The sequence below is a fragment of the Saccostrea cucullata genome, unplaced genomic scaffold, assembly GCF_032062105.1.
Source record: "Saccostrea cucullata isolate Sc308-1 unplaced genomic scaffold, CSIRO_AGI_Scuc_v1 ctg4724, whole genome shotgun sequence".
In the NCBI taxonomy this organism is placed as follows: domain Eukaryota; kingdom Metazoa; phylum Mollusca; class Bivalvia; order Ostreida; family Ostreidae; genus Saccostrea; species Saccostrea cuccullata.
The window spans coordinates 1-14,847 of record NW_026925849.1 but is presented as its reverse complement, the minus strand read 5'-3'; the positions used below and the strand labels follow the sequence as shown (position 1 = coordinate 14,847).

Sequence of the window (14,847 nt, the reverse complement as noted above, 5' to 3'; positions counted from 1 at the left end):
ATTAAAAAGCTAACACATTTAGCCATTAAAGCCTTTGGAAGGTATGCGTGTTTTAGTGCAATTAACACTTCATGTACATGCAACCAAAATTCGTTTGGTAAACAATAAGAAATATGCAAACAATAATAAATTATAATTAATTTTAATATTTTTTTTTATTTTGAACGTACATTAACTTAATACAGAACTATGATAAGATAAAAAGCAAACCAATGAATACACGATTGTTCATTTTTTTCCCGTTAATTAATTTAGAAATTTAATTTTTTTTTCATGGGACAAACCTGGGGAAAAAAATGAACAAAAGCCTAAAGATTGATTTTTTTTATATACTTGATAGCTGACGGAGCTAAATGATTGAGAAAAACCATCATCTCATGTTTGCAATGCATATATTTGAACAATATCCAAGAGGACCGAACATGTAATTGAGATAAAGAAGTTCAACATTGTCAGCGGCCTTTTTGTCTTCGTAGAACGTAACATATAAAGGAGCATCGGGGTCATGGAATGAACATATTGATTTAAAATACTTCCTATATTCCGCATGTAAGGAGTAGCAATAAATGTTTGAATCGAGTCGAATTATCTCACCAGATTTATTCAACACCATAACAAATTTATCATAGACGCCGTCGTTACAGTTTTGAATAGCGGAAGTGTACGTAGTGGTTTGACCTTTGGATGACATGTTTATTCCAACTGAGCAGTTTATTCCAATAATGTCGGTCTGTACAGAGTTATGTACCTTCCCCCTCAAATAAATCTGCAAAAATTCTGAGGCAGATTTCGAGCGAAGCGTTAGTCTTGCCAAATATCTCCACATATCGTAATACAAAACCAATTCAAAGCCTGTTGCACTTCCCCCAGAATTTGATACTGAAAATGAAAAAATATATTGAATTAATTAAAAATTATGCAAAAAGGATACAATTGTTCAAACAAAATTCATATTCTGCAAAACGCAAACTCCCCTCCGCTATATTTGCTATACTAATCATCCTGTTTTCGAGTATGTCCACAGTATGAAATCCTCTGTATAGGTTCAGTTTGATTGAATTAATCATCAAAGATTTTTTTTTCTTTTAAAAAAGCTGATCTTAAAAAAATCCATGATTAAAACGTTCAGATATCAGGGAGGAAATCGAATCATTAATTGAATGTAACTTTTATTTCAGCGAACTATGGTACCTATAGTACTATTACTACATATTATTTACTACATATTATGTAATCATTTATGTTTAAAGGAATTCTCGGCTCTTCCTAAATCATTTTAAATTAAAAGCATATTAAGTTCTCGTGACAACTTATTAAAGTTTAAAAAAAAGTTTTACCGATATACCGTGGTAATTAAGAAATTATGCAAATGTAATCCCATGACTAAGAAATCCAAGTTAATAAGATAGTGTAAATGTTACCCTGTGACGTAAAAGGCAACAAGGGGAGATCAGCTATCAACGTTAATATTACTAAAAATACATTAAGCAACCTTAATTTCCTGCATTGTTGAGAACAAACCCATGTTTTTTTTCCAATAACTATGAAATTGAAAATTCAACTATATATTCCTGATTTATCTGCAAGAAAAAATCTCAAAAATATGTAGTTATTGTAAAATAGCAGCGAGGAAAACGAAGAAACTCGCAATCAAAATTCAATTTGATTGATCATCTTATCACAAATCAAATAATAACGTATATTTTAACTTTCAATTTAACATAATATAACCTTTTTATTCTACATTTTAACATACTATTAATATATGCAAGTATGCTTCCATACATTTTGTATAGGGGTATTGTCTTGAAAAAGCAATTCCCCGATCACAAAATATTCCTATAATCAAAGCTTCATAATTTTTAGAGTAAAAAAACGATCATTTCTCAAAAGCCTTATACCCTAGAACTAGTAGAATTTTCAAAAATAGTTGAAAAGTACGTAAGAAATTATTTTTTCCAACATTTTTTAAAATGAAGCAGTAATTTTCGTTAATAAAATCCATAATAGTGTGCAATATCTAATCTCTCTATCCCTAATTTTTCGCCTATGACGTCAGAGCAGTTTTCATAAAACATCATGCGATAGGTCTGTTAAGCAGATCCGATAGTGACTAACATTTTTAAATGTGTCAACACTTTTCATGCGAGTCTAAAGAATAGTTTACAGATGTTGGTATTTGGTGTCATGTTACATGTATGTTCATACAAAATTTTAAATATGGAACATAATTCGAAACATGAACACCACGAACATTTTTTCCACATCTGCTTACTATATTGATTTGATAAGTGTGCATATTCTCATACGTAATCAAACTAGGCAAACAATGCAACTTATATCGGCAGTTTGATGTTTTATTCGTTCATAAAGAAATTTCTAAGCTCAGATAATGAGTAGAAGTCTAAAACTTTTTTTGAACAAATAATTATATGATTGATATAATATTTTATCCCATGTTTAACCCTTTATCCCGTTGACATAGCTCATGTGATATCGTTTTCGTATCACACAGTTGTGACGTCACAATGGATTTTGCGTTAGAGTGATGAAGTAAAGTGAAGTGGAGTCCTTTATGAAAACAGTGCTAAGCATTGTTTGTGGTGTAAAAACATGGAAAAAAAATCTCACATGAATTGTAGTTAGATATGATTTTTATTCAACTCGTTATGTGTTTTTATCCAATCGCCAAGACTCGGGGATAAAATCTTCACAACTCGTTGGATAAAAATCATATCCAACTATAAATCATGTGAGATCCTATATAGATACATTAGATTATCATCTAAAATCCAATATTTTAAAATCGATGTATGTTATTAGTATGCCTAAATAATATTGATTGCATTAATTTAAGCTGTAATACAAATGTTTGTAAAATTAAATTATTTAGTGCACATAATATATATCCAGTAAAATGATGGGAAAAAAAACATTATACACAGAATTTACCTTTTTCAAATTTGACAATCGTGCCGTCGTCAATTTCTGCAGTTGTGTCATCGGGACACTTGAATCCTCCATACACTGTAACTCGGTTATCCTTCATTGATTTCGATACATTCAGATATAAGGGCTTTATATTTGGCGTCTCAAGAATCCGTATTGTTTTGGAAGTCTGTTATAGAAATAAATTAAAGTTAATTATGAATATGTTTCTTCCACATTCAAGTGTTATATTTAGTCAGACATGGAATATTTTTACCTATTTCAAAATTTTGTGTCGGAACTGATTTTTTAGAAAAAAAAATATCTCTAGTCAGACTCTGAGTGCTCTACGAAATTTGTGATTGTCTGGAAAACCATTGACCATTGGCCATTGACAACGAAATGCACAGTATAGGTTATTTCTGATTTGAATCCAGTCCGATCGAGTGCAACACTATCTACCTGTTGATACATAAGGAATTTAGGCATTGTTAGTGCACTGTAATATACTCAGATTTGCTACAGTGCTAACTCACCTAAGTTTTTAAAACTAAAACCTTGTTCTTATAAGAATTGAAAAAAAAGATACTTACACAGTTACAACTTTCAAGCATTATCCACATGGCTCCAGTAGCTACACATATCATTTTAATGAACATGTTACAATCCAAACTTAGACCTCGCATGATGAAGAAAAGCTGCGCCTTCAAAAGTTTATTAACATTTTCCAACCGACAATCCCTTATATTATATGAATATGCCATAATGATTGATTATGCTTAATGTAAATTTTGCAATCACTCATCAAAATAAATTTGTTTAAAGTCTATTTCGCAATCACTCAACAAAATAGGACGAATTTGGCTTGATAAAAACAACTGTAATGTGCAAAATTACCATCCTCAATATAACCAGTTGCCTAAATAGGAAAATGATTCAAAATTAAAGCTAATTCAGCGTATGTTTTAAAATGTCAAAGACTCAACTATTCTTTAATGTATGACTTGTTTGTAATTTGTTTACAAATTGGAAAAAGAAAAATTTCAACAATGTAAATTACGATTGACAAGCTTTTAATATGATTAGAAATTTTGTTTTACTGGTCTCCTTCGTCCTGATTCCAAAATACATTATTTTTTACATTACAGATCATTTTCCTTGTAATTTTATGTGACAAATCATCATAAAAAAATAAATAAAAGCATCGAAGTTGAGGAAGGACGCCCAAAGGACAATTTCACAATATCCAGTTCATTGCCAAAACAATTATTGATTATTATTATGAAAATATATTAAAAATAATATAGTTATTTGAAATCATTATTTTTTAAATTATTTTCCCAATTTAAAACTCTTTTAAAAGAATGCTCAAATTTACTCACATCTGTAGAAATGGTCTGTAAGCTATATATAACAACACTATAAATATAGTTGCTATTTTATTATTTTGAGTTCTAAATCAAGCCATGCATTGTCTATAACGTTGTAAGAGGGGGATGGGAGGGTTATGTCATGAAAACATTTCACACAATGTGTCATAAGGCTCCTTCAAACGTTTGCTGTTATTTTAATTTTGCTAATTCATTAACAGGTATTCTTTACGAAACTTATCTAAGTCTGTCGCTATGTTAAAATTAGGATTATCATTAACAGGTAACGGTGTATCTTTCAAAACTAAACTTGATGGCTTGAAAATTAATGTTTGTCATTAGTAGTACATTTACTAGGTAGTTATTTCCTTTATTGCTGACATAGTTACCTGAACGTTGGTTCATGCAGCCTACTCTATTTTATATGCAAAAACTAAGGGTAAGGGTTCGATTGGCTCCTGTTAAATAGGTTAGATAAGTCATAAAAAACCAGGTATTTGATCATGTGCGTACTATGTAAACTACCTCAAAGAAATTTTATATGTACAAGAGGTCAAATTATCAATTTCTAGGAGTATTAAAAAAGAAACATAAAACAAACTTTGTTAAGGAGAAAATTAAAAAAAAGCATATGCTGTCTTAACTTTATTGACTTAATTTTCAGACACAATGTATTGTAATTTTCAAAATAATCTCCAGCCGTTGAAAGAAGACCGATATTGGCGAGTACTGTATAGAGTCCCACTCAAACTCGCGTCTGGAGGTGTACGAATATGAACTTCATCCCCCGGGTTCAATTCCAAAACGACAACATCTGTTGATGCAATTATATTATGAACATCCTGTGCCCCAGTATATGACCCGCAAACGGAATTGGAGTTTTGAATTAATTCTGTGTAGACATATCCACCTGATGCAATATATACTTTCCAGGTAAAAACATAAACACCATGACTGGGAGCAGTAAAGGCGCCAGTATGAGGACTGTAGTTATTTCCTACATTTGTGTGTGCAACATCAAAGATGATCGTCTGATGATGGCCAAGGTTGGTTTCCGGTTTGGACATGTAAGAGAAGAAGGCAATTCTATCAGTGGTTGTAGGTGGAATGTCTAAAGAAAAGATAAATAATTAGTTATTATCTGTAACTAAAGAAATAGATAAAAAAGAAAAAAGACAGTAAATCCCCTAACAAATAGAGCCTCAGTAAGAGAGAAAACTGTTCAAACTGTAACTCCTTTAATAAAAGAAATTTCGCTTAGACACATGAAGGGTTGACAACGAATATTAATAAATGAAAACGTTTTTGAAAGGTTTCTCATATACTTTTCTAATCTTTTAATCTTTTTTCCAAGTAAAATTGAAAGTATCACGTCTTATTACATATCTTATATATATATATATATATATATATATATATATATATATATATATATATATATATATATATATATATATATAGATATATATATATATATATATAGATATAGATATAGATATATATATATATTTGAAGTTTACTTCAAAAGAGTGTCCGTTAGCTTTTTTTGAAATAGATTGTAGGATTTTTTTTTTTTACTTTTTCAGAAATTCCAGGATACATTGACAGGTTATGGCTTTTAATATCAAATATGCACTATTTTGCTTTGTCCCTTTCTTAAAACCTATTTTCTTCATTTTTGTTTTTTGAAATACCAAACCTTAAGCATTGACGACGTCTTTTTCATGTGTTATTATTTGACGCTCTTTTTTTTTATATTTTTTCTCTGTGGAGACTGATCTAAGCTTACTTAAATCTTTATTTAGACATATATAGAAAATTTAGGATTTTTTTTTTTAATTAACAGAGTGGAAAACAGCAACGATACTGCAACTCGAATAACGAACCTCTTCGGAGAAAAACATTAAAAAAACCATTGAAAAAAATATCAAATGAAAATAAGATTTACCCGTCATCAATAGTCTTTGCACCCTCCTACGCTGGTGGTTATTGATATTCTTTCTTTCGTGGAAACTGAGTTCTTGCGTTTTGTTCTTTATCAAAGATTCCGAATAATTGCCGTTTTGTCTCCATGATTCTGTTTTCTGGAAAAGGGTGTGTCCTTTTAGGGTTTTAAGAATTTTGCAATTTTTTGAACACTTTTGTAAGTCAGAAATTATATGTTCCATATTTCTTAATTTTTCACTTTGACGGAAATTAACTCTAGACTGTTTCTCAATTTCCTTTTTCATCTGATTGTTTTCCAGTACAACTTTTTCAATCTTCTGATTCAGGTTCTTGTTATCGATTTCGATTTTGACCATTTTCAGTTTTATTGCCTCGTTCTCTTTAAACAATTCCGAAAGCATTTTTTCCAACCTTGGAATGGCACCGTTTTCGGATGTCCCTAAACATCCTGAAAATTGAAGGAAAACCAGAAGACAGAATATGGATGAATGCATTGTATCTTCCTAGTAGTCTTGTGCGTTCTTATCTCCCTCGCCATTGCCAAATGATCACTAGGTATCCTTATCTCTATAGTATTGAGTATCACTAAGTACAGGGCCTTATTGTAAAAATACGAAATAGCGTAATATTTACACTATCAGAAAACTGCTCACATATTCAGAAGAATCATTGAAGTTGATCATCCGCACCCTTATTCATAATTAACGATCTTTTGTGAATAACCTTGAATATGTGATACATTTATAAATTATCCATAATTGTAAAAAAAAATGTTTTGTTCTTTTCTTCTAATCAATTTAAAAATAAGACGTATTATTAAGATAAAATATACCTTAAATACTTTTCAAGATGCTGAGGAAGATGAATTGCTAGGTCATAAAGACTTTGGCTTTAAAAAATGAAAGGACTACAATCCATACTTTTAACGATTGATTGAAAAGCAAGCTAGATAATTATAAAAAAAACATGTATAGCATGTTGTATTTTTAAAATTAACAATCTACTGCATGAATGGTTATTTATTAATATCATTTTACTCTCTGAAAATTGTGGCAATCTCAACCTGTGAATCAATTTATGGAAACGATAGGAATGGACAACGTGACCTATCCGTAAACCCAGCCATCAAACAGGACACCCGGGTATAATGAGACGTGTTCTAAAGAAATATGAAAAAAAAATATTCTCAATGGAAAAACTTTTAAGTCTATATTTTTAATGATTCCCTTATCCTATACTCTTATGTTTTTGAAAACATTGCATAAACCTAAAAAAATTGTTATTTTATCTACCTGAGAGCTCGTGTTCGGATAGTACCCGGGAAGTCACAGCCGAGATATAACTTGTTTGGCTTGTTGTTATGTTGAAGTACATTGTAGCCGAGGCGGGTACTCAAACTGCATCAGGCATTCGAAAATTCAATTTGTAAAATATGTTCTACACGTTAAGTATTGTTATTTTATTATATTTTCCAGAGGGTTCTATTTCTCGAGCTTTTGTCCCGTTTCGTTATTATCAGGTTTTTGGCGGAGTACTACAGCCAGCTACTTACATTGACAATAGCCAGTCGCCAGTCCAGGGCGAGAGGGAGAGACTTGCAATGTGTAATGGTTTTGCAATTACAGTAGCAAATGTGGGAGAGAGTATGACAGAGTACGGCAGCCCTGACGGACACCTCGGGACCAACAATTTAAAGTAATGTGGTTATCTTGCATGAATAATGAAATCACCTGTTTAAAATATTATCAATTCATTCCAAAGTTACAGAGAGTATTGTGAAAGTTTATTATGTGATATATGTGATATTTGTGAAATTCTTTTCAATTCTATTTGTCAAAGAAAAATACGTTTACCAAAGGAAATTACAAAAAAAAAAAAAAAATTAAAACAGAGGTCACATCTCTTCAGCAAGGGTGAACGTATACTACGTTTTAAAAGGACAATCTCCAGGACTGACGCGCTGCTGACAGACATTTCATTTCTATATTTTTCAATTTTTTTTTGTTGTAAAAATTACTTTTGTTTTGTTAATAAAATTTTGATAAAATTTCACTTTGTTTTGTTTCCTCATTTATTCATGTTCTTAAAGTGTATAACCCACATCTCAACATCGAATAACGATGAAGTTTCAGAAGGTAATGAATGGCACCGATTGGTTATGATCGCACGCATTTCACACACGAATGCTTGCAGTTTGAGACAGCATCAATACACCTCAAGAGAACGATAAGAAATCATTGTTTCAAAGAAAAAAAACTTAAATCATGTGACACGTGTTTTCAGAATGGATATTAGGCTGAACGCCGAATTTTAAAATTAAAGTCGTAGAAAAAAATTATTAGTTATGATTTATCTGTAATAACATTTTTTTATTGTTGATGCTTTTTATGAAATATATTTGGTAGATAAAATTAAGTGTAACGGAGCGATGTAGTGCCGGGGGCTTTGTTTATAATCATTATTAAAATGATATGTTTAGACCAAGTTTAAACTTGATTTTTAATTTATGAAATGTAGCTTATCATCCAGTACATATGTCACTTTAAAATTCTTATCTGTTGATATATTTGTTGATATAGTTTAATGGTATATGCTTATTCGTATCTTTTTTTTTTGTTGTTACTTCAAAATTAAAGCTTAGCTCTAGATTGTAATTTCTAGGTTGCATAATGATTAAAATATTAACATAACTAATGTTTAATCTTCTTTTCAGTAACAAATTCAAAAGCAATTTACAGGAATACTCTTTTCTTCTGAAACTATACATAGCATCCATCTCTATGACCCTGTTTGGGGGTAAAGTAAAAATACGATACCAAAGTAGAACAAAAATTAACAATTACATTATAGGATATAAGTCAACACACATAGGAAGTAATTTAATGTTCCTCCTGGGATTCCGTTCGGATTTTCAACCAAAGATGCACGCAGTTTTACATTGTAGGATTAATAGCTTTGTAGTTCTTTCTCACCTGACAAATCCCTTCAAATTTAAAGCAATATCAATGATCAGAACCTTGTAAAAAGACTGAACGAAATAAATTTGATTATCCTAAAGAAGAAAAAAAAATACGTGGTTTTAAAATAAAATGCAGTCATTTATTTCTTTATTTCTGAACTAGATAATTTGGAAAATCCATCGTTTTAAATAAGATAAACAGAAGTCACAACGAGGCTCCATAGGTTGGAACTTGTAATTAAGGTAAATAAGATCCACATTGTCGGCGTCCAGTTCCTGCTTATTGAACGTAATGGACAGAGGCTCGGTTGACGGATAATAATGGCACCTGGATTTGAAATATTTCGTATATTCTGGATAAACGTTAGGATAGCAGTAAACAAATGTAGAAAGTTTTATTATCTCCCCTGTTATATTAAGTCCTAAAATAAATTCCTCCGAAATTACACTGCCTTGGTCACAATTCTGAACAAACGAAGTATACGTCGTGTTTAGGTCTACTGATGAACTGTTTATTCCAACTAAGCAGTTGGTTGCAGAAATTTTGTTCTGTGCATTATGATTAACTACTTCGTACAAAAACATATCTAATGATTCTGATGCAGATATTGAATGCAGCGTAAGTTTCGTCATAAACATCTCTGTTCCAAAATTCAGTTCAATTTCAAATTCTGCTGAACCTTTCCTTGAGCCCGAAACTGAAATGGGAAAAAAATATTGTAACTAAAGATGTTTGTTAAACACTTATTCCCCCTCCCACAAAATAATTCGATTTTTCTAAGTACAAGGGAACATAACACTGTCAAAAAAGGTTTGAACGTACCAAAAACTTGACGTAGATATTTATATGATCAATTTAATTATAAATTTCATTACAATATGTGCAACCTCTGCGCAGAAATGGAAAATATACTGAGGGTGGACCGACCGACAGTCATCAACAAAGCAATATTCCTTCCCTTCGTCGAAACGGGGAATAGAATGGAATTCATAGAAATCATTAAAACTACGAACATTGTCCAAAAAATTGTAGAAAATCGAGATGATGAATTAGTAGAACCAAGATCGATTATTAAGCCCACAATTAGTAAATTAAATTTTTTGCTGACACATGCGTAATGAATAAATGCTATTACATGTACAAAAGTGAAATAGAATTTGCATTACTTTTTCCTGTGTTACATGTATATTAAAGTAAGAAACATTAATTTATACGAAAATTAAACTTAAAACCATTTCCTTTTCCCGAAAGAGATGTTTTTCATATCCTTAATTAAGTAAAGTAAAAACTCTGATATTGTATTATTAAATACAGAGTGAATGATTTTATAACAATACAAATAAAACATTATAGATAAAAATGTATAATGAGTATTTTAATGCTAAAGAAAATTACGAATTGTATAATGAGCACAATTAGACACAACATTTACAATGAAATTGAAATGCAAGATTTTCATCACATAACAAAAGAAAATCTCTTTCTGATTTGTAAGAAATAGGGTCAAACTAATGAGGAAAACGGGTTGTTAAAGCACATTCAGTTTCAATATTTCGTATGGCCTCCATTTGCATCAATTACATGTACAACACCTCACCCTCCTTACAAGGTTTCTTGTCTCAAACATGGTGATTTGGTTCCACTCCTGCTACAGGGCAAGGGTCAGTCTTTCTACGCTGTTGACATTGTGTCGCTGTCTTAAACGACGACCAAGAATATGCCAAACAGTGACAAATCTGGTGATCTCGCAGGCCTATCCAAGGTCTCAAAATTATTCTGCTGAAGGACATCTTGTTTGTGGCGTGCGATGTGACGACGGGTGTTGTCTTGCTGGAAAATGCTTGTATTTCCTCAACACAGGAAGTGAACAGCAAAAAGAACGACGATCTCATCACAATACCTCTGAGAGATCAAAGTTACATTTATTGTCACGAAGTCCCTTCGCAAGTAAAGGCTAAATATTGAGATTTTGATGAAATTAACTCATTAAAACGCATTAGGTCTGTACTTTTTGCCCAGAAAAGGTTGAACCATTTTTTCTAATACAAAGTCGGTACGCACGACATCCGCTAGACAATACACATTAAGAGGTCATATTATGACGTTATCGTCATATACTACACAAGTTTATAAGAAATATCAACTTGAAAAATGCTTTGGCGCAAGGGCATACCTTACTTTAGTCTATTGAAACAAGGTATGAGCAGATGCAGGGTATTTTTACTATTTATGATATTGCTACACAAATGTCGACAGTGCAATTGTTTAGTTACTATTCGTAAAGTTTTAAGATGAAACAGGGTAAATATTCACTGTCTGGTGTAAGTTCCAATTGTTTTCATTATTGAGAAAATGTGTAGGATTTGTGCTGTAGTTTTATTAAATTTTCTAATATTCTTTTAAATATTATACATGATTTAAAAAATATAACTAGGACATGCCTTTGCGCCAATGTGTTTTATGTGTTTATTACTTTAAATGGAAAAGATATGTGACGTCATAATATGATGTCATAATTTGCACTTACATTATCGTACTGTGAGTACTTTGCATGTATATGAAAATAAGTTATAACCTTATCTTCATAAAAAAAATATGAACATTCTGCATTTTTATTAGCTCATTCGCATAGAAACACTTAAACCTAGCCTTATAACTCATTTGGGTCTTTCGCTGATGGTTTATCCCACCCCACACCATGACACTATCACCACCGTAACGGTCACTTTGAATGATTTTTTTCATGATCATATCTCTCATTTTGATATCTCAACACTCGAACTCTACCATCTGCAAAATCGACGATAAACATGACCCATCCGTAAGCAATACTTCATTCCACTGACGTTGAATCCAGCGACGATGAGTGATGGTCCATGCAGGGCGAAGTTCTCGATGACGTTGAGTTAGTGGTACTGCTTTTAGAGGTCTGCAAGCTTGAAGATTTGCTGAAGGTTGCTTGATTCTTACACTTTGTCCGCAAAATCTCACTCCTGTAGCACGGAGTAACTCTTCGGGAACTTTAGGAGCAGCCAGGAAACGGTTATATCTCGACGTTGTAACAATAAACTGATTTTGCCTAACCGTCGTTTTTCGTAGGAGTCCTGAGGGCTGCCGGTCATTAACATGTCCAGTTGTCTGGAATCGGTTTGAAAGCCTACATATGGTAGACGGATGCACATTAAAGTATTCAGCAACATCTCCCTGTGAGCAGCCAGCGGTAAGCATCCCTATAGCCCTCAGACTTTCATTTTCGGAAAGTCCTGGTCGTTTCCCCCTTGGACGTTGTTATAATTTCTTACCGGGTTTCTTTTACAAGCGTGTTTGGGAGGTTTTCCGAGAAACAAATTCTTCACAGAACGTGTGTCTTCGAGCATAACCTAGTGTATTGTTGAATTGTCAAAACGTTTGACGACACGAATTCCGCGCGTCAAGTTAAAAAAAATGGCTTTTGTTACCTCTATCTCTTTTTATTTTGAGTAGATGCATAATAAAACAATAAAGAAACATATTTTTAAACTATATCAAAGGAACATTAATTGCTAAACGTTTTTGGTTCAGTGTACAATGAGCTTGTCATAATAAACAATTACCTGCATATACCTCGTATTAAACCAAACTTATCAAATATTCTCAAGAGAGTGCTATAATGAAAAAAAATATTGATTAAACTTACCATTATTAAATTTGTCAATTTCCCCCAAAAGTAATTTTTGCTGTCGTGTCTTGCGGGCAATGGAATTTTCCATACATAGTTATTCGATTTTCCTCTGTGGATTTGAATACATCCAGATTGAGAGTCTTTATATTCGGCGTTTGCAGATCACGTACTGTTTTGGAACCCTGTCAGAATATATTTATATAGCATGCATTCTGAGCACGTAACCTTGGCGATAGTAATCTCCTACGAATTGGCTTAAACGGATTCTATTTAAAAATTAAAAAAATGCCATAATTCCTTAAAAAAATGTTAAGCAAGCTAAAATTGCAAATTTAATCTTGAGTTCATGAAGATAAACTCATTATTCAAGTTTTAACTGAAACTACAGAAATCCTTTAATATCAGATGACCATTATTTTGCAAAATCAATACAGGGAAATGAAATGCAAACATGCTTTGTAACTCATAAATCTGCTTTAAAATATTAAAAGTCAGCTCAATATGCCGTGTGTATCAAAAAAGTCTAGAAAACGTATTCCGACAGTCCGTCAATCAGAAAGAAAGCCATGTAGAATCCTTTGTTCCATTAGGTTTTAACCGTATGGGAGTAATAGATTTTTGTTTTGCGTTGCAGACAGATTGAAGTCGTTCAAGTTTTTATCTTATCTATTTTCAAAATATTTTATTATTGTGTGTAATTCATTTTATAGAAGACAACCATAATTGTTGTACTTTACATTTCATTTTCGTAGAATTATCTAGTGTTAACTTAAGGATTTTGTAAAAAATGAATTTCCCTTTTAGAAAAAAAATCACTTGCCATTTATCAAAAGAAAACATACAATTAAACCATTATTAAATACTAGATGCTGTCATGAGACAGTAATACCCGCACTAAGGTGTTTGCCTCTAAATACACGCTCCTACATATTGGGCGGCTTTCCAAAGAAATAGTCAAAATAATTCTATAATTTACATGTATTCATCAAATTGAGTATGAAATTCTCAAACCCTGTGACCTATAACTCAGAACCTCTTATATTTATTTTATACATGCTTAATTCATTATATATACCAGTCTGAATTCTATTAATGATGTAAATTCATGCACGGATGTGTAGGGGTCAGGACCCCCCCCCCCCCCCCCTGGAATTTACAAGGTTAAAAAATGTTTATACTAAAACAAGGAAAAAGTTACAATGGACCCCCCTTGGAAAATGCAGATCCCCCCACTGGTAAACACGAATATGTGTAAAATAAGTATGAAAAGTTAAACATTTGCGGCAATAGAAGTCACCACTACTCCCACCCCACCCCCACGATATAGGTTTTTGACGTCTGGGTGAGATTTACTTTAGGTTTTTTTTTTGATTGTCAATTTCTGGGATAGGATTTTTTTTTGACTGAGGTGGACCCCCCCCCCCCCCCCGGAAAAAATTTCTGGATCCGCGTCTGAAATTAGATTTTGATATATGTTTTGCTCATAATAGGACCTTTTTAAATTTACTAACCCCCCCCCCCCTCCTCGACACCACAATCACACAGCACATACTTTTTGGAATAGGCTAGATGGAAAAGGTTTGTTAAAATTTAATATCGTTTGTTATGAATTAATTTAAAATTTGTTCTTGTACTATACATGTGAACATGTAAATTTCTACATCACATCACGTTGCGTCACCCATTATCATATTTATAGATTAAACACCATTTGGCACACCTCGGCCGATTCCCACTTCATCTGATAAGGTGATGGAATCGACGAGGGTTCGCCAAAATGGGACATGGCTGCAGTCTGGTGTGCATTGGATTAATTCATTTTGAGTTATAATTGGATTTATATTTCATGAAGTTGAGACACAGGGAGTCGGTAAGTAGAAGTTTTAGTATAGTGGGGGGGGGGGGGGGGGTAAAATACACCCAAACTATTAGGTTAAAGTTTAAAAAGGGTGAAAGATCATCGCATGCCACACTAGACGAA

At 32.2% G+C, this 14,847-nt stretch overlaps 2 protein-coding genes across 2 annotated transcripts; both read right to left on the bottom strand.

Moving 5' to 3' along the window:
* Positions 1-136: 136 nt before the first annotated feature.
* Positions 137-3,705, bottom strand: LOC134269899 (uncharacterized). The gene is made up of 3 exons (XM_062752080.1): positions 3,522-3,705; positions 2,953-3,118; positions 137-879 (listed from the first exon to the last, which is right to left on the bottom strand). The coding sequence occupies exons 1-3, from the start codon at positions 3,690-3,692 to the stop codon at positions 371-373; spliced, it is 846 nt and encodes a 281-aa protein (XP_062608064.1). The 5' UTR covers positions 3,693-3,705; the 3' UTR covers positions 137-370.
* A 1,232-nt stretch (positions 3,706-4,937) lies between these two features.
* Positions 4,938-6,770, bottom strand: LOC134269898 (uncharacterized). The gene is made up of 2 exons (XM_062752079.1): positions 6,247-6,770; positions 4,938-5,409 (listed from the first exon to the last, which is right to left on the bottom strand). Exons 1-2 carry the CDS (start codon positions 6,737-6,739, stop codon positions 4,982-4,984), a joined length of 921 nt encoding a protein of 306 aa, XP_062608063.1. The 5' UTR covers positions 6,740-6,770; the 3' UTR covers positions 4,938-4,981.
* Positions 6,771-14,847: the final 8,077 nt, after the last annotated feature.

Bases quoted from the DNA above. Each gene is read 5' to 3' on its own strand.
- LOC134269899 (XM_062752080.1), bottom strand. From the start codon at position 3,692: ATGGCATATTCATATAATATAAGGGATTGTCGGTTGGAAAATGTTAAT. The intron at 3,119-3,521 runs GTAAGTATCTTT...TTTCTATAACAG, and splicing joins TGCTTGAAAGTTGTAACTGT to ACTTCCAAAACAATACGGAT. The intron at 880-2,952 runs GTAAATTCTGTG...TTTCATTTTCAG, and splicing joins GATTGTCAAATTTGAAAAAG to TATCAAATTCTGGGGGAAGT.
- LOC134269898 (XM_062752079.1), bottom strand. From the start codon at position 6,739: ATGCATTCATCCATATTCTGTCTTCTGGTTTTCCTTCAATTTTCAGGA. The intron at 5,410-6,246 runs GTAAATCTTATT...TCTTTTCTTTAG, and splicing joins GCAAAGACTATTGATGACGG to ACATTCCACCTACAACCACT.